The 24,924-nt window shown below is 47.9% G+C and overlaps 1 protein-coding gene across 1 annotated transcript in view; it reads right to left on the reverse strand.

Annotated features, from left to right (window-relative positions):
* LOC138489830 (transcriptional regulator ATRX-like) overlaps positions 1-24,924 on the reverse strand; it is a 246,272-nt gene that overhangs the window by 81,030 nt on the left and 140,318 nt on the right. Inside the window, exon 3 of the mRNA XM_069617400.1 lies at positions 6,340-6,407. Coding sequence (XP_069473501.1) covers positions 6,340-6,407 — 68 coding nt within the window. The remainder of the gene's footprint in view (positions 1-6,339; positions 6,408-24,924) is intronic.

Below are 24,924 nucleotides of genomic sequence, written 5' to 3' on the forward strand. Positions count from 1 at the left end.
GGTGAGCTTTCAATGGAAAACGAGAGATACATACCCATACGAGAACAATTTCCTCAAAACTTACCTGAGTTACCATAAAGATAGCCTACATACCGAAGCATTTAGGTACATGACGGATGGCCATAACAAAGGAGAAACGAAGAAGGTTACGCTGGAATACCTGCCGTGCGAATGGTATGAAGAAGAAGTTGCAGGAGTACAGGGTTGCTGGGAGAGGCCCCTCATAAAAATTACGGGGAAACTATACCTCGATAATAAATGGGAAATTGGAGTGGCTGGCAGCAATATGATGACCAGAGAAAATATTACTACCATTAAGGAACATAATGACAGATGTTGGACGGTTTGGGGCGTTTACGTGCAGATGTTGACATGGATGGAGAAGGACGAAGACCCGATAAGTATACTACCACTAACTGCGCCCACGTTGTGCTACCAACACAAAGGAGAAGTTGATGTTGGTTACAATGTTAACTGTGCTACAACGATCGAGTTGCCAGAGGGGGGTGCTGGCACAGCAGTTATTATGGACCTTTATTGGGCATGGGGAGACAAAGCATACCACACATTGCCGCCGTTATGGAACGGAGTATGCACAATGGTACACATCAATGTACCATCACTGGTTGTACCCGAGCAACATATAAACATGGCGCAAATTACCCAGAATGGACGAAGAGTATGGACGACAGAAAAGATCAGTGAAAGATGAAGAAAGGGACGACAACAATAACAACAACGTTTTGACGCGAGCGAAAAGAGGAGGGGAACCGTTAACAGGAAACTACTTGTGGGGAAGATCGGAAACAGAACTTACCTCTATTCCTCCTGAACATAGACTATTTAGCAGAGCAGCAATGTTCTTTTCATCTATAATTCACCCTGGACTACAAGCATATGCAAATGCGAAATGGCTCCAGATCACGAGGTGGGAGCTCATGATGATGATAAATTCAACAGTGAATGGATTTAACGCAATAAAAGAAGAGATAAGGGCAGTGAGAATGGTGGCACTGCAGAACAGATATGTGCTTGACCTTCTCACGGCAATGGAAGGTGGAGTGTGCGCTAAAATAGGGCAATCATGCTGCACATTTATCCCTGCCAATGACGCAGAAAATGGGACACTTACGGACGCAGTGACACAACTGGCACTAGTGCATTCGAAGATGATGGAAGAAAACAAAGGGGTGGAAAAGGACGGCAGCTGGTTCTCATTTCTGTGGTCGTGGATGCCTACATGGCTGTCAGATGGATTAAAACTGATAGTAGGAGTAATAATATTGGGAACAACAGCCCTGCTTGTGATAAGATTTTGGAAAGCAAGAAAGGAACGAACTGCGGATGAAATGTTGGAAATGGTTGGTATGCACCCCCTACTACCTGCTGATGATGTCCGCAACACAGACCTAATAATTAAAGAAAGAGAGAGACTGCGCAAACAAATATTAGACAACCATTTGGATCCACCATCTGTAAAGGTAGAAAACCCAAGAAACCCGAGAAGTTATGTGGGAAGATGGGTATACTGCAAACCCGGCGGCAGCTGTGTTTACATGTACTGGTCATTTGAAGATCATGTTAACCACTACTGTCACTTGGCTGGAATAACTAAAGTATGGAGAGTGAGAGGAGATAAGGAGAAAGATGTGTTTGTGGTCGACAAGTCGACCAGAGGGGCGTCGAGCTTCCTTTCTCCTGGGCCATGTCCGGGGTAGGCCTCAGAAACCTCTGGAATCCTCCAAAAGCGTAACTCGATGAAATCTTCACCCTTGAGGGGCGTAGAAAACTCCGAAACGGATCCCCGTTGATCGGATGTAGAAACGGTGGAGCTTGAGGCTCTATTTAACCGAAAAATGAGAATATCTCTTTGAAAAAGCGCGAAAACACAGCAAAAACTTGAGAGCTATAGCACGAGGACTCCCAACACTTGAACGTGCGGTAAAAATCTGAGGATGGCTGCCAGGGGCGGGGCTTAGGGAGAGGGCAGTCATTGGCTGGGGGCAGTATGACCCAGAGATCATTGATTGGTTACTACTAGGAAAGACAGATCAGAAACAAAACTGATACTGATTTTTTCTATACCGAGGATTCCCGGCCTGACGACGGGGAATATTCATGAGCATGTGAATCCATGCCAGACCCCATGCTGGAGAATGACGGGTACCTGGAAGGGCACTAGAACTGGCACTGGAGAGATGGGGACATGCGAATTTCATTGCTACAGCTCTACAGCTCACATTTACCCCTCTTGTGATAGGCTTGGCTGCTCAGTCACACTACCAACTTGTGTAGTACAGCCCTATACCAAAAGGTGGTGAAGTGGGAAAATGGGACCATACCCTCCCCCCAATCTCATCCAGACCATGGCCTAGAGGATCAAGACCCAGACACCCTCCACGAGAAGAGTTTGTCCATCTCCCTGACGACAGAATACCATGGTTCAAGAACCTAAGAGGAATATGTCCACCAGCCTGCCCACCGGCCTGCCCACCGACATGCCCACCAGTCTGCCTGATTGAAGCCGATACCTGCGATATGGATGACATCGACTAAACAACCATAAGCAACAAGTACCCACATCGTTAGAGATGCCATGACGACATAGCCGGCAGACAGAAACAAGACGAGAACATTGGTGCCACCATGCACATTGGTCATTCATACACCAAACCACACGAAGAACATACTCAGTGCTATGACGTAGCGGACTACAAAAACACACTGACATGCATCGTTGTTATTTTTCACATAGGTTTTCTACAACGCCGCGGAAATGCAAACGCTTGAAGAGTTTGTGCACATGCTTGCTGACGCTTCTCCCGCCACCCATACCCATGACGTCATCACTATATACATTCAATACTGTTCGTGACACTCTGTCACTCCGTGACACCCATACTATGGGTTATACATCACTAACGTGAACTAGGCCGAGTAGGCCTCAAGCAAGAGCACGCAGACCGGAGCCGTGCAAAGAAAATCCTCCCAGAAGCAGGAGCATAAGTGCTGAACACACAGAATGAGCCCACAGCAAGAGCTCTCAGCCAAGGACATGATGTTGCAAAAAACCCAGCGCCAAGGTTACAACTGCAAGAGCCAAGCCCTTACAAACCAAATGCAAAATCAAATGCTCATAATTCTACTCCAGCTACGGTCTCTCCACACGTGACCAGGCCGAACTGACAGAATGCCAAGCTCCAGAGAGCAAAGACACCAGGGTCCCATGGCTGGGGACCCAAGTTGCAACAATCGAAGCGGCAAGACAGACACCTACAGCGGTGAGAACGACCATCCACCAGCATATGAGCAGAGCTGTCCATTGTCTGCACAAACACATAGTTGCACAATTGTTGCCGATGACCGGTACACCGCGAGCTGGGAACAACGATAGTCCCAGGCTTGGGGGCTCGTGGGAGAACCAATCAGAATACAAGGGGGCTACACTCTGATGCCATTACTCTTAGCCAATCACCAAGGGTCCCCATGTAACTATTTCTATGTAACAACTATTAGGGACAACCCAAGAGTACCACCTGACCTAGTTCCACCCAATTACTTTTCTTTCTATACTGTACCTATACTAACCCTACCACTCCAAAAACCAATCGTGAGTGGCATTAGGTTTTGTGCTAATTTTCCCAGGTGACGCAGGTAGCGCGTCATATCACGGTAAAAAGGGCCTGCGAGCCCAGTAGTTGTTGAGTTCGGGTCCGGGACGGATGCATACGACCCAGACCCATCCCTACCGTTATAATAAACAGCAGTCTTAGCCTTGCTTCTTGTGTGTGTCTCATACTCATTTTGGGGACACAGGAGGAGTTGGGGCCTCCCAAGCCCGGAGGTCCGCGGACGGCACTGCCGGCCCCGGGATATTCACCCCGACAGTGGGTTTACCCAATACCAAGCAGATTTGTGTTGTGAAGTCTCACACAGTGTTTCTACATACATTCTTGCCTAACAATGGCGCCAAAGGTTTAGATGGTGTGGTTGGTGTTGAATGTACAAATGGAGTCGAGGGCTCTGCTGGCGTCGATGGCGCAGCCGACGAAGGTAACGCTGATGTTGAGGGCTTGGCTGGCGTCGAAGGCACAGCAGGTGTCGACGACCTCAACTCATGTTTTTTTTCGGCTCAAAGGATCCTTCGATGCCTGGTCATCGTGTGGAGGCCTCGGCAGCTCTCGATGAGGATCAGGCTATTCATCCCGGGCTTGAGGGCACGCTGGATTTGTCTCGAGCACTTTCGTTACCGGCTTCTTTGGAAGGTGCAAATATTTTCTGCATTTCTGCTCTAAATGCTTCCCCATTCGGCAGGTGTGGAGTTTTTAGTGGGGCAAAATACCCTCTCAGGGGAGGTGTCTGACGACAAAGTGAGACAAGGCGACCTTTTGTGCCTATTTTGTTTCCTCGACGAGGAGTGGTGGGGGCTACTCCTCAATCTTGATCTCTAACTTTCTTCCTCCGAGGAGAGTTGCCTCTCGACTCGGTCGAAGGTTTTTTGGTCGGGGTAGACAGGGATTTTTTGGGGTTTCTACCTACCGCCAATTTTCCCTTTCCCTCCTTCAAGACCTTTCCGTTCATAGAATGGCACTTGTAGCAGACCGAGGTCTTATGCTCCACCCCGAGACACCATAGACCTATACGGTGTGGGTCGGTTAACGACATTTTCAAATCACAATCTCGACACTTCTTGAACCCGGTCTTCGGGGTAGTCTGTGTCGATGAAGAAGACATATTGCCAAGTAACAAATGAAGCGTGCCGTATTTATCGAAGCGATAGCTTACACAGAAAAATGGAACTGAAGCCAACAGGCGTTGCGCGTGCTATATATGCCGTCCATGAAATCATCCAAGACAGAGGCCCTCGAGGGACATCTAGTCAACTGCATCGACGCACTGCGCCCTCTGCTAAAAAACCTTTTTCGAAGCAGCTGAAGCTGGATATTGAATATCAAAGATGAGGAATATGTGATAGGACACAATCCATTCAAAGAGGATGAAGCTGGTGGACACCCTCACAAGGGCGGACTATTCTTCATGTATACAATTCATACTCCCTCATGTCAGAAAAAAAACAATCTGAGGGAGCCTGACGTGTGACGAATCATCGGTAGAGTAGACATAACACTAGGGGTAATATTCCAAACACGCCCAGTCGACGTCCCTTTGCGAACTTCGAAAACATGTGCAATACTCAGCGCCTACCACTAAATGTCGGCATATGCAAAGCATGTGATTCTAAGCAGATCCACAAGCCTCAGAAATGTTTTATATTTAGAGTTGTGTGATAGATACAGAATATCTTTGTACTTACCTAAGAATCATTGTGTATTTCACTGTGTGGACTCATTGAGGACCCCTGACCCCACTCACCTCTCCTGAAACTTAAACTTGACCCCTCTCCACGCTTACCTTGATTGTGTTTGGCTGAACTCCCAGAGCCCCCTGTTCACTATAATTAGAAATCCATCTTAACACGTGGTAAACGTGAATGTGCACAAGAAAAAAAAAGAAAGAAACTGTAAAGATGCCACCAGCTTGTCTTTAGGCAAATTTAAAATTAACCAAAAATCCCATGTGTAAAAAGGTTTGGGTGATGCAAATGTATCCCTATTGCATTGCAATCTTAAAAATTCAAAGGGGAAACGGTTTCCAAGTACTGATAGTCTGAAGGACTAACAAACGGCCAAAGAAAAGGGAAAAAAAGGTGAAGGCTTTACTTCCCTTCAAAAAGCCACGTAAGGATCAAAAGCAAAAAGAATGGGGTTCCACAGAAAACTATGGAGGGGAAGTTGCAAAAAGTAAATCTTTCCTAACCACCAGCATGCGCTCTCCCAGTTAGTCTGCTAGAATCACCCACATACTTCGATGCTAAACTATAAGGATGTTTCCAGGCACCGGGAGGTAAGAGGGATTGTAGTACCCAACCTCAACTGTGTCTTTGCAGCCCCATACCTTAGTGACATCCCTGCCCGTCCTCCGGCACTTCTATCAGCTGCTAGTGGACAGTACGCCTGTTTCAAGGATGTTCCTGTCCCTTGGGCAGGCTGCACCTCATTGATTTTGTGAGGTGCGGTCCAGCCTGAAGGTCCAGAATGTCTCGGCGCCAACCCACTGCCCAGACACAGTTTGATACAGTGTGCTCATCTGACAGTTGCACACATCCTGAACATCAAGGTTTCATCATTATCCCTCATATTTTGAGCTCCTCTTGTCAAATAAGGAAGGAATTCTGATAATTGATCAAGCTAGACGGGCAGATAAGATGCAGAAAAAAAAAGAAAAAAAACTAATTTAATCAACTAAATTGTATGGGTTAGATGGATGCACAGACACTACCTGCATTGTTCATCCATTCCATCAGCGTCTCGATTAATGTTGCCGCTCATGTAAAATTTATAACAATTCTAAAAACAATTAAAAAAAGAACATTACAAGTTAGTCAATTTCTTTCCAGGTCCCTGCAAAACAGTTTCCAAACACAACCCAGCTACACCCTCCATTTAACTGCACCCATAACCCCCAATGTTGCTAAATACATTAACCCCAATAAAACAAATTCAGACTCAACCATTACATCCCTTTAATTGTACATCTCATTTAACCTGAACTCAACTTCCCCCATTTAAGTTAATACCTCCATCAAACAGGTTAGGGACTGCAATTACTAGCCAGCTAAGTTCATTTGGACAAAAAAGGCATGCATCTAGTTTTGCCAAGCGAATGCAAGAAATGTACTTTCTAGTATTCTTGCCCTGCAGCTTTGAAATGAAAAATAAAATGCTTCTCTGTAGATTTGAACTCATTTTACACAATATGCAAGGTGAAAATGTTCTTTTGGCTTTGAAAGTTGATCTCAGTTCTGGCTAAATATCTTAGGAGGGTTTCTCTGCGCCTTTATTCGGGGTCCGAAAGACCTACTGGTAAGAGAAGTTCGCCCAGTCTTCTGGTGAAGAGTGAAGGTAGACTGCTGGGGAGATTTTAATTTTGCAAATCTTACTCTGTCCCAAGCCTCCCAGCACTACTGCTTGACTCACTGGGATTATTTTCATTGACTTTGAGAGTGAGTGAGACTTTCTTCAGTTCAGGAATGAGCTCAAGACCCTCCTGTTCAAGGAATGTCTCCTTCCTAACACGAAGGTCGATACAATATCCACTCTGCACAATACCTGACACTGAGTGATCTGATACCAACTGTTTCCTCCCCAGGTTACTTGTAGACCCACCGCCAAGTGACCCCCTACCCCTGTTACATCACCACGCCCTTGTACTTGCCACTATGATTTTAAAGCGCTTCATTGCTTCCTGAAGCTAGGTCCACGCTCAATAAATACCCCAATAATAGGTCTCACACACTTCTTGTTTTGGGGACACTAGACCCTTTTCTAACTCTCAAGGGTGAGGAGACCTCTTCCCCTTTATTTTGGTTTCCTGGGATTTCCTACGGGAGCACCCCTCCACCCACCTTATAAGATATGCTGCTATGGATCCATAGGGTTCCTTTTGCAATGTCATTTTGGGCTTACTTGTTAGCCCATAGGTATAACAGTACAGGAGTAGTCAACATTTTATGACATGTTTTTACTTTTACAGCACAAACCAGATAGAGTGCTGTGGTAACAGTTCCCTTTTGGTGTCTGAAGAAGCCTTTTTGATACTTTCCATGCATCCTCTGAACAGGCTAATGGCGGTCAATACCTTTTCAGCCTTTTTGCAGTTGTGTTATAAAGAACTGCCTTTTTAGCCGTGAGAATACATTTAAGAGGACCATATACTCAAAATGTGCTCTGTGTTTTACGTCCTGTTCAAGATGGCTTGTCCATTCTTGGGTGTCCTACCTTGTCAGGTGAGGGAGGGTGGTAGAAAAGTTCTCTTCTAGCAGCTTTTCCTCATATTCTATGGACCTCCAATCCTATTCTTTTACACCTTGTCCTGACACTTAACAGGTACTGGGAAACAAGGGTTTCCTTTCTCTTGTTAAATGTTATCAATTTTGGGTAACACTTTCATATTTCACAATGCATCTTCCAATGCAGTGGAATGGGTACACTTTTGTATCACCCTAGACCGAAACTCAAAGGATTTTTGGTTACTTTAAAAACAAAAATCAATTTTACTGATTGTAAAAATGTTAATAAGAAACAATAACATTCTGAGTCCCGGTATAACACAATATCTTCTTTAGTTTTCATCTCCCCCTCTTACTCACCCTCCACCCTCCATCCCCCCTCCCGCGGCAGCCCCATTTTTTAAAAATGTATAAAGCGCACAAAGCGGCCCTGGGGCATCGTGGCGCTGTTACAGCAGTGCTTACTTAGCTACAAGGCAAAAGGACAAGGGCACGTGTCTGTGGTTCTTGGTTACATTTAACCTTTTTCCAGACAGGTGAACAGTGCAAAGGCAAAAGGAGGCCAGGAAAAAATAAAGCAGATAGAGGCGGTAGGAGACCTCCTCACTGAGCAGGGCGAGTGGGCGGTGGTACTAGTGTGCTAGTTAAAGAGCTCGGTTTTGAGTGATTTGCGGAATGCTTGATAAGATGTTTTGTTGCGCAAGGTAGTGGGGAGGGCATTCCAGTGCTTGGGGGTCAAGGAACGTGAAGCAGATCCCTCCTGCTTTGGCTCTTTTGATGGTGGGATTTTAAGTTGGTTGGAGTGGTGGGTCCTGATAGGTTTGGAGGATGTTACACTGGTATTCTTTCTGCCAGATAAGGGGGGGCTGTGAGCGAGAGGCATGTGTGGGTTATGGACATGGTTTTGAATAGTACCCTCTCTTTGACTGGAAGCCAATGCGCTTTTTGTCTGGCGCTGGCGATGTGCTCTCTTTTAGGGGTTGCTGAGAGCAGCTCTTAGCGCATTATTCTGGATGACTTAGAGGCGGTTTAGATTTTTGGAAGAGGTGCCGGCAAATAGGGCATTGCAATAGTCTAATTTGGCTCCAACAGTGGCTCTGGCTATGGAGAGGCTATGGGACCGCAACTGGAACCAGGCCTAGTGAAAGACAAAAGTGCATCAAAATGTCCATGTGGTTAAAAACCATCCCCTCTATCAACGTACCCTTCGACTCCGCGGAGAACAAGGGGGAAGATCTGGTTGTTGCCTCCCGATGCGTCCGGACTCAATGGCCCGGTGTTAGGGGATTTTTCCTAAAGTCCTACTGGCAGTAAGACATTAGTAAGCTATCCCAGTGATTTGTAGATCCCCAACTCTTGGCATCAGTCTGTACTAGCTCAGGACCTTGGTAGAGTGGCAAAGCAGTCAGGCTTACTTTAAGAGGAACATGTGAGCTGTAGGTAAGTACACTACTTACCTACACAGCAAAGAAGCACTTGCTATATAAAAAGGTATATATTTATTATATTTACACCAGAATCACTTTAAATACTTTGGACGTAGGACTCAATGGGAACGGGGATCATGGAAACACCGGCACCATCTCGTGATGGTGCTGGTGTTTCCACGACCGCCTGCAGGCGGGCGGTGTTAAACCCGCCAGGTCAGACCCGCCAGGTCAGGTCAGACCTGGCGGGTTTGACGCCTCCGCCTGCAGGAGTTGTGATCGCCCGGCATGGAAACAACGGTGGCGGCGGGTTTACCGCCACCGTTGTTTCCATACCGGGCGAGTTATATTGAGGCCCAATGTTATTGTATTATCGGTTATTGCGCTCAACGGTTTATATGGCAATGCATTTACCCTGCAAACACACTTAAAGGGAGGAAAATGGTTAGTGTAAAATAAGCTTAGTTCAAGGTTCTAGAGATGGTTTCTTTGCCTAGTAAGTCCTTCAAGTCCAAAACCCAACCCTAGATATAAGCAGTTTGGAGAGGGCTTGAAGTCTTAACAAGCAGCAAATTACGAAGAGTTCTTGTGTATTTCTTCCAGTTTCTAGTATTATTGAAGCAGCAAGTTAACAACTAACAAGGGAAACCTTAAAACGGACTCGAGAAGGGGACACAAGCAGCGGCTTGGGTCTGAGGTAGGAGGGGTTTGCCCTGGACACCTCTACTTGCCCTCCAATGCTCTGGAGCAACTTATTGGAATCAGGTACCTTAGGTTTGAAGAAAATGTCTGTGCTGGCTGCTCCGTGATGTTGCAGCTCTGGACCTCACCTCCTGATTCCTAGGTCTGATGACTGTCCTGCCTTCAATGGATGGGATCTCTTCGCAGCAGTTTCGAGGGAGGGCCTGTAGCACGACTTTTAGCAACTTCTTGGTTCACTCTGCAGTTTTGGCACCTTCAGCACCAACAAGGACACGGATCGCCCGGTCAATCTTCTTTGCTTCCTGTAGTCCCACACTCTGATGAAGGGGTCTGGGCGAGTTGGATCGGATCTCGGGAGTGTCCTTACATGTTCAAAGTTTGGGACGGAATCAGCCTTTCGGCGATTCACTCGAAATGGGCAGGACTCCTAGTATTGGGGTTCTGCAGCTCTGGAAACTCCTAGGACCTCGGGAAATGGCTTGTTTCAAAGTGAGTCTTGGGACTGGTTGTTCCCACCAGCCAAAAAAGGGAAGGAGTCATCCTCTGAGCTCCTCGGTTGCACAGACAACGGGGTCAGGACAGCAGTGGTCACTTCACAGTGTTGCAAAGGGTCTGCAGGTGCGCCTGGTCGTCTTCTTTGGTTACTTCAGCTTCCAGTGGTCGACTTGCTGTTCACTAGAAGCCTCACCTTTTATACAGTTCCAGCACATTCCTATGCAATCTCTCTCAGCATTTTACAGAAAGGGGCGTTTGGCTGTCCAATCAGAACAGCCAGACCCCCTGTGGGAGCTATACCTATTCAGGCACTCTGGTAGACAGGGGGTGGAAGACTCATCCACCATTTCCTGCCTGTCCAGACTCTCTGGAGCATAGGCAGGGATAACCAAGGGTTCCCCACAAAGGCAAAACACACACAAACCTCCCCCTGCCAGAATGGTAGAAGGACTAACAAAGAACAACCAAGCTAGTAATGGCAAAAAATGAAGGGAGGCCCCAAGTTGGTACTTGGGTGCCCCTATTGTGCACTACCTATCGGCATAGCCCGCAGTATATAAAAATACACAATAGTTGGTAACATGTCCACTGCCAGCAGCGATAACTAGGTCATTGTCTATGTGTTAGGTAAGAATTTGTGCACTCCAACTGGTGTGGACTGCTCTTGCAGTGGTCGAAGTGTACAAAAAGAAGTAGTGGAACTATGTTCCCTTCTGGCTTGTCCCTGCTCCTCACAAACCCCATCGCCACACCCAGTCCTTCGTGCAATCCAAACCCTCAAACAAATACACCTGCTGTTTAAGGGAACGTCCGGTGCAAGCTACAACTGCTTCCTATACTTTTATTTTAAAACGAAACTGCTAGGCAAGAATTATGTAGTAACCCTGTGGGAGACTACACCAGCCTTGTCCTCTAGGCTATAGGTAACCCATCCTTTGGTATAGGCCTGTACTACACAAGTTGGTAGAGTGACTGGGCAGCCAGGCTTATCTCAAGAGGGGTCAATGTGAGCTGTAGGGTTGTAACAGATTCCCGGTGACAAGTATTCAAATAACACTTATACTTCAGGTTTCTTAATTAAATAATTATTTCTTAATTTAACAGTCCGTTTTAAAATAAGCCTTCTTTGGAAGGGGCAATTAGCAACAATAAAATACACTTAAAAAATACACTCCTTCAGTTCAAGTAAGTAGATATCCTTTTGGGATGTCACACACACTTCCTACACCCTCAGGAGACTTCAATTGCTAGGGTGCTGTGGACATTAATATATCACGTTGACACTTAAATGCAGTACTGGCATTATGGCAAAAAGGAAAAGGTTAGGGAAGGAAACAAAGGTTAACACGTTTCTCAAACAGGTAAGCACTTTTCAAACCCCCAGTGAAATATAGGTTAACCCTTTCCTAGCTATACAAGTAAAGTATGTTTGACTTTTTGGAGGGAAAAATCAACACAAAGTCAGAGGGTAAGAAGAGCCTTCTGGGAGCCAGGACAGCCAATGTCAATTGAGCAAAGTCTAGGGGAGCCGAGGCGCTTCTTCAAGATGGGCAAACGTCTTGCACAATGTTAAAGAGGGTTTTGTTGTAAAATGAAATCAATCACTGTTGGGCCACAAGCTGGGAGGCTTGTGAAGGGCAAAGCTGTAAGCAACTCTGCAGAGGCCAGCAAATGCAAGTCTCAAGTGAGAGCAAGCAAGCTACATACAACAAGAGGTAAGTACCCCTAGTTACACAGTACCTTGAGTTTGAAGAAAAGGGTTCCAGCTGGCTTCAGTTCCTGTTGCAGTCCTGCAGATCCTGCTGTTCCTGGGCCTCAGTCGTGGGGACAAGAGGGAGGACGTCTATAAGACTCCTTCACTACTATTTGAAGGTCAGAGGCAGCAATGGGCACACGTCAGATCAACAGCACTTTGCGGTTTCAGCTACTCGCAAATAGCACCGTTAGGGAGAATTCTCAGAAATGTGCTAATTCCTCTCTACCATAGAGACCACCAGCACTTTTGCTGGACCCTAGGACTTTTACATTTTTTACCTGGAGAGAGTGAGACCTTTTTCCCACTCTCTCGTGTGTTTTTATGTAATTTGAACTGTTTCTTTTGGTTGTGGAGTCTGACAAACTCCATAGGCATCATCTTTTTACATTGTGACACACAGCACATTCAGTGCAGTGACACAGGGAAGTCTTTCAGATTTCCCAAAGGTTTAAATACCTTCCCTTGGATAAACTACTGTTTCCAAGAGCAGTGAAGTGAAATTGACTTTACTTACATTGTAACTTTCTAAACCCAGCACACACTATCTAACAATAGGGTGCTGGAGGGGTTAACTTGTATCCCCTTTGGCTAGTTTCTCATGTAACATTTTTATGTTACCCTTTCTACAATTAATGGCTGGTGGCAGTGGTTTACTTTTTACAACTGTGGTGTGTTTTTACCGCGGGCTGCGTTCGTAGCTGCAGCAAAGCACCCTTGGGTCACCCTTTTTGTCTAAATGGCCCCGGTCTTCTTTTTTCACCATTTCTTTGTGGAAAGGTCCTTCTTGAGATTTACTCTGCGCGCCAAACCAGGTTTGGTCCCTTTATTAATTTTGTCTTTGGCGGGATTCACAAGTGAAGCCCGCCTCTGGCTCCAGAGTGCCTGGCAGGGGCAGGAAGTGAGGGAGGTGCCCAAAACTCCCTATGCTTAATCCCCTTGGTTACAGGAATGCACACAAAGATGATTGGCTGGCTGGCTGTTCGGCAAGGACAGCCACCCTACTGCGGGATTGACAGCTAGGCTGGATCAATGGGAGAAACCTGCAAAAAAGGCGAGACTTTTTGGCTGGGAAGGAGAGTCGACCACCGGACAAAGGAATCCGAAGAAGAACTTGGAAGAGACGCCTGCTGCAACTCCTGGACCGTTGGTTTGCCCGGTGAAGCCCTGCTGCTGTGCTGACGCTCCGAATTTCCCTCGACTAGAGAAGCCCTGCAAGGAAGACTTCTTCCCTTGAGTTGGTGGGACCAATCAACTCCAAAGTGAACTTGTCTGGACATTCTTTCGGAGCTGGCAGTACTTCCTTGCTGCTGCAGGAACTGAAGTGCCAGGGAGAGGAACACCATATTGGAGTGCATCACTTTTAAGTCGACCCGAGCTGCTGGAAGATCCTCCGGACTCCCCGGAATCAGGACTGACCAAGCCTGAGCCACCTCAACAGAGTGCTGGACCCCAGATGTGAGGAAAGTCCAGAGTGGTATCTGAGAACCCACGGTGGTGCCATTTGCTGAGACGCAAGGAGCTGAAACCGCGAAGTGCCACTGAATTGAAGTTTGCCCTTTGCTGTTGCTGATCGTCCCATTGCAGTGCAGGAGTCCCCAGAAGTCCTCACTCTTGTCCCCACGACTGAGGCCCAAGTACAACAGGATCTGCAGAGCTGCACAGGAACCAAAGCCAGCGGGAACCATTTCTTCTAACCAAAGGTACTGTAAAGTCAAAGAGAATTTACCTCTTGTGTGTAGCCTTACTGGTTCTCAGTTGAGACTTGTCTTGGTTGCTTCTGTAGAGTTGCTCACAGCTTCTTTACCTCACAAGCCTAAACAGCTTGTGGCCCTACATTGTTTCTACCTTTCCTTCAAAGACTTCTAAAACATTGTGCAAGACTGTTACCTACCTGTAAGAAGTGATTCAGCTCACCTAGACTTTTGGCCAAATGGCATTGGCCTGGCTCCCTGAAGGACTCTTCTTCCCTCTGACTGTGTTTTGTCTTAATTCCAGGAAGGGGTTAACTTACTTTGCATTGGGGGGGGGTTCAAAAGTACTTACCTGTTTTGACACATCTCAGTATTGCTCTAAATGCCACAATGATATCTTCATGTCCACAGTGTCCTAGCTATTTAAGTGAACTGAGGGTGTAGGAAATGTCTGCGTGCCATCCCCAGTGGGTATTTTCTGATTTAGAGAAACTAAGAGTGTATTTTGGAGTGTATTTGTGTGTCACTGTTATATTGCCCCTTCTGAAGAAGGCTTATTCAAACTGACTATTAAATTAATAATTGTTTAATCAAGAAACCTTGAGAGTAAGTGTTCATTTGGATACTTGTCACTGTGAATCTGTGTAACTCCCCTACTGCTCACATTGATCCCTCTTGAGATAAGCTTGGCTGCTCAACCACACTACCAACCTGTGTAGCACAGATTTATACCAAAGGTTGGGTTCCTATTGCCTGGAGGTCAAGGTTGTTGTAGTGCACCCAAAGGGTACTGCACCAAATCTTGCCTAACACGCACCACCGCGGTTCTTGGACACCTTGTGGACGTTCCTTGCTTCTGGGGTCCAGCACTCTGTTGAGGTGGCTCAGGCTTGGTTAGTCCTACTTCGAGGGAGTCCGGAGGATCTTCCTAGAGCTCGGGTCCGGCTTAAAAACCATGCACTCTATTCTAGTGTTCCTGTCCCCTGGCACTCGGTTCCAGCAGCAGCGAAGAAGTACAGCCAGCAGGGGGAGGGGTTCCAGTCAAGTTCGTCTTGGGGTCGATTGGTCCCACCAACACAAGGGGAGGAGTCATCCTTTCCGGGCTTCTCTGGTCGATTAGAAATTCAGAGGTTCAGCACTGCAGCAGTGCTTCAGCGGGCAAACCAACGGTCCAGGAGGGTGCAGCAAGCTTCTCTTTGTTTCTTCTTCGGTTCCTTCATCCAGTGGTCGGCTCTGCCTTCATTGCAAAAGACCTCGCCTTTTATGCAATTCTCTCCCATTCATTTGCAGCCTAGCTGTCACTCACACAGAAGGGTGGCTGTCCTCCAAGGCCAATCACCTTTGGGTGCATTCCTGTAACCAAGGAGACTAAGCACAGGGAGTTTCGGGATCCTCCCTCGCTTCCTGCCCTGCCAGATACGCTGGAGCCAGAGGTGGGCTTCACCAGTGAATCCCGCCAAAGACAAAACTAACAAAGGGATCAAACCTGGTTTGGCGCGCAGAGTAGATCTCAAGAAGGACCTTTTCAACAAGCGCAATGGCGAAAAAAGAAGACAAGGGCCATTTTGACAAAATGGGCACCCATGGGTGCCATACTGCAGCTGAGGGTTCAGCCTGCGGTAAAAACTCACAATGGTAGGAAAAAGGTAAAGCACTGCCACCAGCCATTAATTGTAGAAAGGGTAACACAAATGTTACATGAGATACTAAGTATCCCCCCAGCACTATGTAAGATAGTGTATGCTGGATCTACAAAGAGAAAAGGGTAAGTAAAGTCAATTTCACTTCACTACTCCTGGAAATTCCAACCAACCAGAAGCGGCCCCCAAACCACATAAGGGTAGATCCCATGGGAAACCTGGTAGGTCTAGTGAATCCTCCAGTGCCCAACCAGAGGGAGGTCAGGAGAACCCCCCATTCCAGAGAGCATTTGGTAAATGCTATGTCTGTGGGTCTGTAGACCATCTCAAAGGATATCCCAGATGCCAGGGTAAACCTGCAGGGGTCAGCACTGCCTCCTTACCCTTCATCCCTGAGGGAGGAGTAGAAATGGCTAGTGCCCAATTTCACCTATTGGCTAAAGAACCCTTGGGTGTTCAAGCCAATGTATCCTTAGAGCCACTGGGTCTGGGTAAGAAACAGAATAGGGGTGTGTATAACTCCATTCCAAATCACTCCAAAGGGTATTATATGGACAGTGTTCTTGTGAATGGCCAGGATATTCCTGCGATGAGAGACACTGGGGCCAGCAGTTGTGGATGAAAGCTTTTTCAAGCCCGAGGATGTTGATAATGCACCCAAAGGTCCCAGTAGATTTGCTGGAGGCCCTGTCCAATTGGTTCCTATTCTACCAGCTCTCATTCAGTGCAACAATATGACAGTGAGGATTCCTGTCAGTATTCAGAATTAGGTACCTGGGAGAGTCCTGTTGGGGAACGACTTAAACACTCTAGTAGTGTCCAGTACCCCCAGGCCTCCAAGTAAGAGGAAACAGGACCAAACCAAATTGGCTAGAGAGACAACCTTAAGAGACAACTCTGAGCCTGTGGGACCCTCTACAGAGACACCCACCGTAAGCCCTTGTGTTAGTAAGTTGACCTCTACACAAGGCAAATCTAAGGCTATGTTACGCTCACCTGGTCTCTGTGGGGGCATTGGGGCACGGTTGCAGCTCTCCCGGGGGTGAGGTCGCTCGGGTCCGACTTCGCCTTCTGCGCTTATGTGGTGACTGGTGGTAATAGGTGATGCTGCTCGGGACTGCTCCTGTTGATTAGTTTTGGTGAGCACTCTGTCCTGCTGATTCTAACAGCGGCGCTTGTATGATATGGACTGAGTTCCTTCACTGGTCCCTTCCACGTGGTAGTCCAATCCTGCTGCGACTAAGCCACTATACTTCAGGTAAGTTTTCCTGTTTGCCTTTGTCTTTCCTCGTCTGTTTTTGTTGTATTGTAAAGTTTGTTGTCTTGTATTGCTGTCCGTTCCACTTTTGATGTTTGCTCTTTTGCTTTCTTCACTTTCAGGTGATGTTGCCGGCCTGGCAGAAGCTGCAGAGCTCGAGGTGGCAGCCGGAAGGAACGAGGAAGAAAGCTTGTCTTTTTTCTTCACAGGGTCCGAGTTTGTGAATGCGGAGTGCGGTGCTGCGGCGTCGGGATCAAGATCACTGGATGTCAGGAGATGAGTCTGCAGATGAAGTGATGAAGCACCGGTTTCCTGGAGGTGAGTATGCAGGAGAACGCCTGGTTTCACAGGTAGGTAAACTGGTCCAAGCGGCGGTGAGCGTCACATTGCACGCGAGTGCACAGTAACGCGAAGCACCGGCCTTAAGGATGGAGCAGCTTTTATAGCTGAGCTTCTGAAGCCACGCCCACCAGGTTCAGCCTGCCTGCCACACCCGGCCACACCCGATGAGTCAGCACATGAAGACCAGGCCTAGTGAGCCACACCCCAGTAAAGTGCACATGGGGATGTTCTCTGGAATAAAGACCATCAGCACCTGGAAAGTTCTTGTAAAATAAAAGCACTCCTGCACTGAAGTAAAATAAAAGCACTCCTGCACTGAACTAAAGTGTTCCTGCTCACATCTCTATATGAGCCTGGTGCCAAAGGCGCCAGGACTGAGTCCAGCCAGGGCCCCTGTGTTTATGAGTCCCAAAGGGACATAAGTGAGTCAAGTGACCCATTGCCCCATCACTAGATGGTGTGGTTTTTGGGTTCTGGGGCCTGTGGCCATGACAGGCTAGAATGTTAGGGAAATGGGAGCCTCAACCAAGCTCCATCATTGCCCATCCAGTTGTAAAGTCTCTGGTCCCCCATGCTTCTGAGGAAGAGGTGGATAGACAAATTCGACCCCTCTCTAGGCCTATGAGAACTGGTAATTCTCAAAGCTGGTGGAAAACCAGGAAAAATATGTCTAAGGCTAAACACCTTAAGCCTGTTGGATCTTCTACTGAAGACTCCAGTGAAAATCCTAGTTTTAGGAGGGAAACTTCTAAGCCAGGTAAAACCAGATCTCAGAGGCAGTGGAAGCATGTACCCTGCTTGACCACAGCCCCTTAACCTAGATACCTGAGACCCAACCTGCTCTTGTGAGAGAGGTGGTGAGGAACCATGGAGGCCCCTCTAGGTCTAAGGGACTCCTTTCTAAGGACCCCTTGAAAAAGCCTATTGCTGGTTCAGAGGTTGTTACAACTTCTGAGGGACAGTTAGATCAGATCCCCTATACCTTAAATAAGAAAGATGTACCAAACAGGGTTTGTAGGTCATATAGCTTACAAATGAAAACCTCTGATAAAAAGTGTCATAGCAAGGGTTACAAAAGGTTACTGGTGTACTCAGCAGGCCATTGTCATGATTCATGCCCCTGATGCCCCCAGACATAATAGCCCCCCTGCCACAGTGGGACTGCAGCGTTTAAAAGTGGCCCCAAGGGTCTTAAAAAACATGAAGAGGAATTCTGGAGTCAGTCCTGGCGCCTCTGGCACCAGGCTCATTGTAGGAAGCAGGACAAGTATCAGGCATTGGTCTGACCCAACATGGGGGCTTGCAGCACAGTTCTGTTCCTAGAACAGAACTATGCAGACCAGTGTTTTGGGTGTGGTTGGGGCCTTTGGGTGTGGCTGACTATATAAGCCCCACCCGAGCTGGAACACGCGATTTGCGTTATTCTGCGCTCCTGCAGCTTAACGCTCACTGTGTCTAGCTCCTGCTTACCTGATCTCCGGCCTGATCTGGAAATCTTGGATCCTGAATTCATCATTGATCTGCAATAAAGAAAGAAGAACAGAAGATCATTAATCCCAACACTTACCTGGGAGTTAAGCAGTGGACCTTGAATCCATCCCAGCGATCCGCTCGCTCACTGCTCCGCAACATCACTGCAACCTGCAAAGTTGAGAAAAGAGAAAACAAAACAGCAGGTTAGCAACGCTCACAATTGATTTAAACCCAACGCCATCACTCCGCGCCTTAGCACTTACCTATAATCCTCTTCCCTCATCCGGCTTCTCGTCAAGAGCTCTGACAGCAGCCATGCCTGCGGAGACAAAAGAGCATACATTAGTTGGGGAATTGCACAGTCAGAAAAAACATTGAAAAGAGGCGACGAAACGGAGAGAGAATAAAAGGACAGATGAGAGACCTGAAAGACAATTGAGAAGGAATACAAAGGGAACTCTCACAACATACAGAGAAAGACAATTATACTCACCAGAAGGGCAGCAAGCTAGAGGCAGAGTCACAGCCGACCTGCACTTGACAGATGGGCTCACGGACCAGTGAAGCAACTAGGTCCATCGGAACGCCCACATTCACAACTGCGCCCCTGCACAGAGAAGCAGGATGGAGAGCTCAACGCTTACCAAGTCAAGGTGAGAAAAAACCCTGAGAGAAGGGATTTGTGACCAGAGGGAGGTGGGAGTTTCACCAACCAAGGACCAAACCTAACTGCTCCATTAACCTGTCGTAGGAGCCGCTTCCACCAGGCGAATAGTGGAACAGAGGGAGCACCAGATAGCGCTTGCAGACGTCCCCATCCAGCATCGTGTGACGCCCCAGTGGAGAGCAGGTGAGCGTAACAGAACGCGAAACCCGTAATCAATCCTCTACCTGGGCGTCATGGAAACGTCAGAGACCGACCAGCTAGCCCAGTTACTGGAGCAACTACGGGCCAAGGTGCACTCCGCCGGCAAGAAACCAACGCTCTTAGGAGGGAGTTGATAGTGACCAAGGATCGCACAGATGAGTTAACCAGACAATTACTTCAGACGCAAGCCGGTCAGGCCCCGTTGCCAGGAAGCGTGCCATCAGTTTCAGCTCCGTCAGTCAATCCAGTACAGGTGGTTCTTCCTGGGGCAGTCCCCTTGGCTCCACCGGAACGTTTTACCGGGGACCCAAAAAGATATGCGGTGTTCATGAACCAGTGCGGTCTTCATTTTCTCTACAGACCTGGAGCATTCCCTAACGACCAGACGCGGGTCCCTTTTGTGCTGTTGTATCTGGGTGGCAGTGTCGCGGATTGGTCAGTACCACTAGTTAACCAGGATGACCCTCTCCTATGGGATTTTAGAGGGTTTCAACAAGAAATGGAGAAGTTGTTCGCCTGACACACCAGGGTCAAGCCTTGGACAACGAACTCCTGTCTCTTCGCCAAGGTAGTCAGGATTATTTGCTAACGTATATCGCTACCTTCAACAGCTTAATCGTCGAAACTGGCTTGCCTGAGGAGAAACGAACTACAATATTCCATCGGGGTCTGCGAGGGGAACTAAAGGACGTGTTAGCCTAAGTAGTAAACTCCACAAAGGACTGTGCAGAGTTCATCAACCTGGTTGTACAGTTAGACCACAGGCTGCAAGATCGAAGAATTTTGTACGTACGCCCAAAAGAGAACATCTCGCGACCATCGGAGACCCTTTCTGAACCTGTGCAAATAGGAGGGGTTCGGAGTCCGTTAACCAAAGCCGAAAGAGATAAATGAAGACAACAGCAATTATGCTTCTACTGTGGGAAATCAGGCCACTTCCTCCGAGAATGTCCGGTGAAGCCACCTAGGAAAACAGTCGGAGCTACAGATAAAGAAGAAGTAGAACGAGAGTCAGAAAACTCCCAAGGCCGGCAAGCGTAGAGGTCCATTTGTCGAGCGAAAAGAAGGAACTACAGACCTCACACCTAGCCCTGCCTGTGATTTTGATTGGTCACCAACAGCCGTCTCAGATGCATGCTGTGGAGGCATATGTAGACAGCGGACCCGTTGGTAACTACATAGACCAAGACCTGGCAACAAGGATGGATGTTCCCCTCTGTCAGAAAATGACAACTGAGAAGGTCACCACTGTCGACAGCACAGAGATATCTTCAGGTCCTGTGATGCATTGCACAGCGGAAATAACCCTCCTGTGTCAAGACGGACATCGGGAAGCCATTGCCTTCGATCTCATCAAGGCCCCTCAGTTTCGGGTGATTCTAGGGATTTCATGGTTGGAGGTTCATAATCCCCTCATCGACTGGCATGCAAAGAGTCTGACCTTCTCCAAAGAGTGTGCCTGCACGTGCTACAAAGTAGAAGTATCATTGTCTGAGCTGAAAAGACCTGTCCAAGATAAAGGGGCGGTGGTACTGGGTTTAACAAATATGTTACCAAGCGACTATCAAGACTACCAAGACGTCTTCCAGAAGGAACAAGCCAATACTCTGCCCCCTCACAGGCCATATGACTGCCAAATCGACCTCATGCCTGGTGCACAAATTCCATGTGGCCGGATTTACGCACGCACCGAACCTGAGAATCTCCATCTGAAATCTTATCTGGACCAATACCTGGCAAACGGTTTTATCCGCCCATCCAATTCCCTGGCAGCCTCGCCCCTCTTGTTCGTGCCTAAGAAGGAGGGGGACTTGAGAACATGCATGGACTATTGAGCATTAAATCAAGTGACTGTAAAAAAACGATATCCACTACCCCTTATCCCGGAGCTGCTGGACCAAGTCAAAGATATGATATGATATGGCATTTGTAACGCGCCTATACACAAGTGTTTCAAGGCGCGACGAAGCAGGGAGGGGGGGAACAAGGGGAAGACAGACAACGATCCTACTAGGCCAGGTGTCATTCAGATCGCGCAAGTGCAGGGGTGGGGGAGGGGGAAAAGTGCAAGGGGAAAGGGAGGGGGGAAGTGCAGTACAAGGTAAGTGGCGTAAAATAGTAAATAAATAGGGCCAGCTCGTGGCAAGTGCAAGGTAAGTGCAGAACAAGTGCTGGGAAGGGGGGGGCTGTAGGGATACAGAGACAGTCCCGCAGTGCAGGGGGGTGCCAGGGAGTCAGTGCAAGTGGAGAGTGGCTGGGCCCAGGACCGAGGTCGCTGAGGGTGGCCCAGTTGCAGAATCAGTGCAGTTTCAGTGAAGAATATTAGCTGTTCAGCAGGGGAGAGGGAGAGAGAAAGCAGAAGCAAAGAGGAAGGTTTTGAGGTGCTTCCGGAACCGGAGATGGTTCTCCTCAAGTTTCATGGAGGCAGGAAGGCTGTTCCAGAGGGAGGCCCCAGCCGCGGAGAGAGATCTACCCCCAGCTCGTTGCTTCGAGAAGCGGCTGACCCTGAGGGAGTTGGAGACGGATGAGCGAAGGGCTCGGGAAGGAAGATATTTAGGAAGAGAGAGTTGAAGGTATTTAGGCCCCAGGCCCCAGAAGGCCTTGTGGACAATGCAGAGGGTTTTGAATTTTATCCTCGCAGCCACTGGGAGCCAGTGTAGAGATTTCAGTCCTGGAGAGATACGGTCCCTGGGCTTGAGGCCAAGGACAAGTCTCGCAGTTCTGTTCTGGATGAGTTGCAGAGGGCGGAGAGTGGAGGCAGGCAGATTAAGAAAGAGGCTGTTACAGTAGTCCAGCTTCGAGAGAACCAGGGCTCGGGAGACAGTGAGCTTCTGGGGGAAGGAGAGGAAGGGAAGAATACCTCTGAGGAGGTGCAGCTGGTAGTGTGACTTCTTAGAGACGTCAGATATATGAGGAGAGAAGGAGAGTGTGGAGTCGAAGATGACCCCAAGGTTTTTTGCCTTGCAGGTAGGAGCAGGAAGGGGGCCAAGGGAGGCCGGCCAGAGAGCTGCAGGGAAGGAGGGAGTGGGTGTACCGATGAGTAGAATCTCAGTCTTACTGAGATGCCCAAATGTACACCAAACTGGACCTCAGGGGGGCATACCATCTCGTGCGTGTGAAGAAAGGAGATGAATGGAAAACCGCCTTTCGTACCAAATATGGACTATACGAGTACCAGGTGATGCCCTTTGGGCTTTGCAATGTGCCCGCAGAATTCCAGTACTACATGAACGATGTATTGCGTGAGCTGATCGATATATGTGCTCTAGTCTACATCGACGACATCCTGGTGTACTCCGCCTCCAAGCAGGACCATGTTAAGCACGTCTGCTCCGTCCTTGCAAAACTCTGGCAGCATCAATTGTATGCCAAACTCGAGAAATGTTCTTTCCATGTCACTGAAGTAGAGTTCCTTGGATTTGTCCTCACTCCCCGAGGTGTCCGGATGGATATGCACAAAGTGGATGCCATTCTTAACTGCCCATCACCGTCATCAGTTGTTAGGAAAAATGACCATTCTATGGATAATTTCCCTCACCTAGTGAGTCCCCCAGCAGTTTTGCTGGATTTCTGGAGTTTATTTTTTCCACTTGGTAAGAGTGTGAGCCTTTTTCCCACTCTTACATGTGTTTTGCCATGTGTATTTTTACTGTTTGTGTGATAGTGGGCTCTGGAGGACCCCACTCCATGAACCCCACTTTTCATGTGGGTTACACAGCACCTTCCGTGCAGTAACACAGGGTTTTCTTTGAGACTTCCCCCTGACTCCATTTTCTGGGGCTGACTACTGTCCCCCAGAAAACAGGTAAAGTTGCCATTTACTTGACATATAGTCATTTAAAACTACAGACCCAGTACACCCCATCTTTCATGGAGTAATGGAAAGGGTTAACTCCTATCCCTTTTTGTCTGTGCCTCTCTGAGTTTTGTTTTGCTCTTTTAACAATTAGACTTGGCTGGTGGCAGTGGTATCTACCCTAACTTTTCTACTGCGATTATATTATGTAAACATTGTACTGTTCCAGGCTATCATAGTAGCCTTGAACATAAACCTGCTTGACCAAATACTCTTTTTTTTGGCTCCGGTCGGGTTTATTCGCCATTTATTTTTGTTAAAGTCCTTCTTGTGTTTTACTTTGCGTGGTAAACCAGGTTTGCCTTCTTTGTTCACCGTCTTTTGGCAGGCTTCTCTCAAGAAGCCCTCCTTTTGGACCCTGGGTGTCTAGGTGGGCTGAATGTGAGGGAGGGGTGTAGTCACCCCCTGCACAGGGTATCCTTGGAAACCCAAGTCGCACTTTGTCATGATTGGCTAAGGTGGTTGTCCGGGCCGGACAACCCCCCTGCTGGGTGATTGATAGCCAGGCTGTGTGAATGGGGGATTTTCGCATAAAAGGCAGGACTCTTGGGCTGGAAGTCAGAGTCGCCACTGGAACTGCAAGGAACGGAAGAGAAGTGGAGAAGAAGACGGCTGCTGCAACTGCCGAGTCCCGGTGGAGCCCTGCTGCAATCCTGAGCTATCTACCCTTCGACGACAAGAGACGATCCAGTCCGGAGTCTTCTTCCCTTGAGCTTGGTGGGATTAACCAGCTCATCTTCCACAGGCAGAGGATCCTCTTCTTGGTCGAAATCGCTGCACACAGCTGTAATGGTCCGGATAGCCACCTGAATAGCCTCTACTGTTTTAAAGGAGCGCACCTTTTATTCACTGTTGCTTTTGCTGCTGCTGGCCTCATCCCTGGGTAGTGCAGATCGCTCCAGACGTCCTCCTTCTTGTCCCCACGACTGAAGTCACAGGAACCGTGAGTCTGCAGGAACTACCAGGAACAACTGCCGTGGCACCAGCTCTTCTTCACTTGAATCAGGTACTGTTTCCGACCTCGAGCAACTAGGGTGAATCCCTTTTTTCCTCACTAAAGGCTTGTCCTTATCTTCCTTCCCTCTTATAACTTTTGCTTCCTCTTGTGACAATATCCAAGTACTCCTGGCAATCCCGAATCGTGAACTGTACTAACCGTGTGATCCTCGACAACAGAAACCCTGTTCCACTTGACACTGGCACAGGCCTATTGACTTTTATTCACTGTTAGGCAGAATCCTGTGCAGTTCCCTTAGGAAACACTGCAAAAAGATTAAGACTACAGGAGTAAGCATTAAACCCAATTGGTAGCAGTCTGCACCACCCAGATTTACCTGGTAGCTGTGGCTGTGCAGTCAGACTTCTCTCAAGAAGAGTAGGGCAGTATGCAAGCTACAGGCCAATAGCATTACTTAATACCGACGCTAAATTATACGCAAAAATCTTGGCAAACAGATTAGCGAAGGTTCTACCCCAAATAATTCATGAAGACCAAGCGGGATTCATCATAGGGAGACACACACAAGATAACACTAGACGCGCGGTATACATTATAGAAAGAGGGAAT

This window comes from Ambystoma mexicanum, chromosome 9, assembly GCF_040938575.1.
Source record: "Ambystoma mexicanum isolate Mex_15411 chromosome 9, UKY_AmexF1_1, whole genome shotgun sequence".
Lineage (NCBI taxonomy): Eukaryota > Metazoa > Chordata > Amphibia > Caudata > Ambystomatidae > Ambystoma > Ambystoma mexicanum.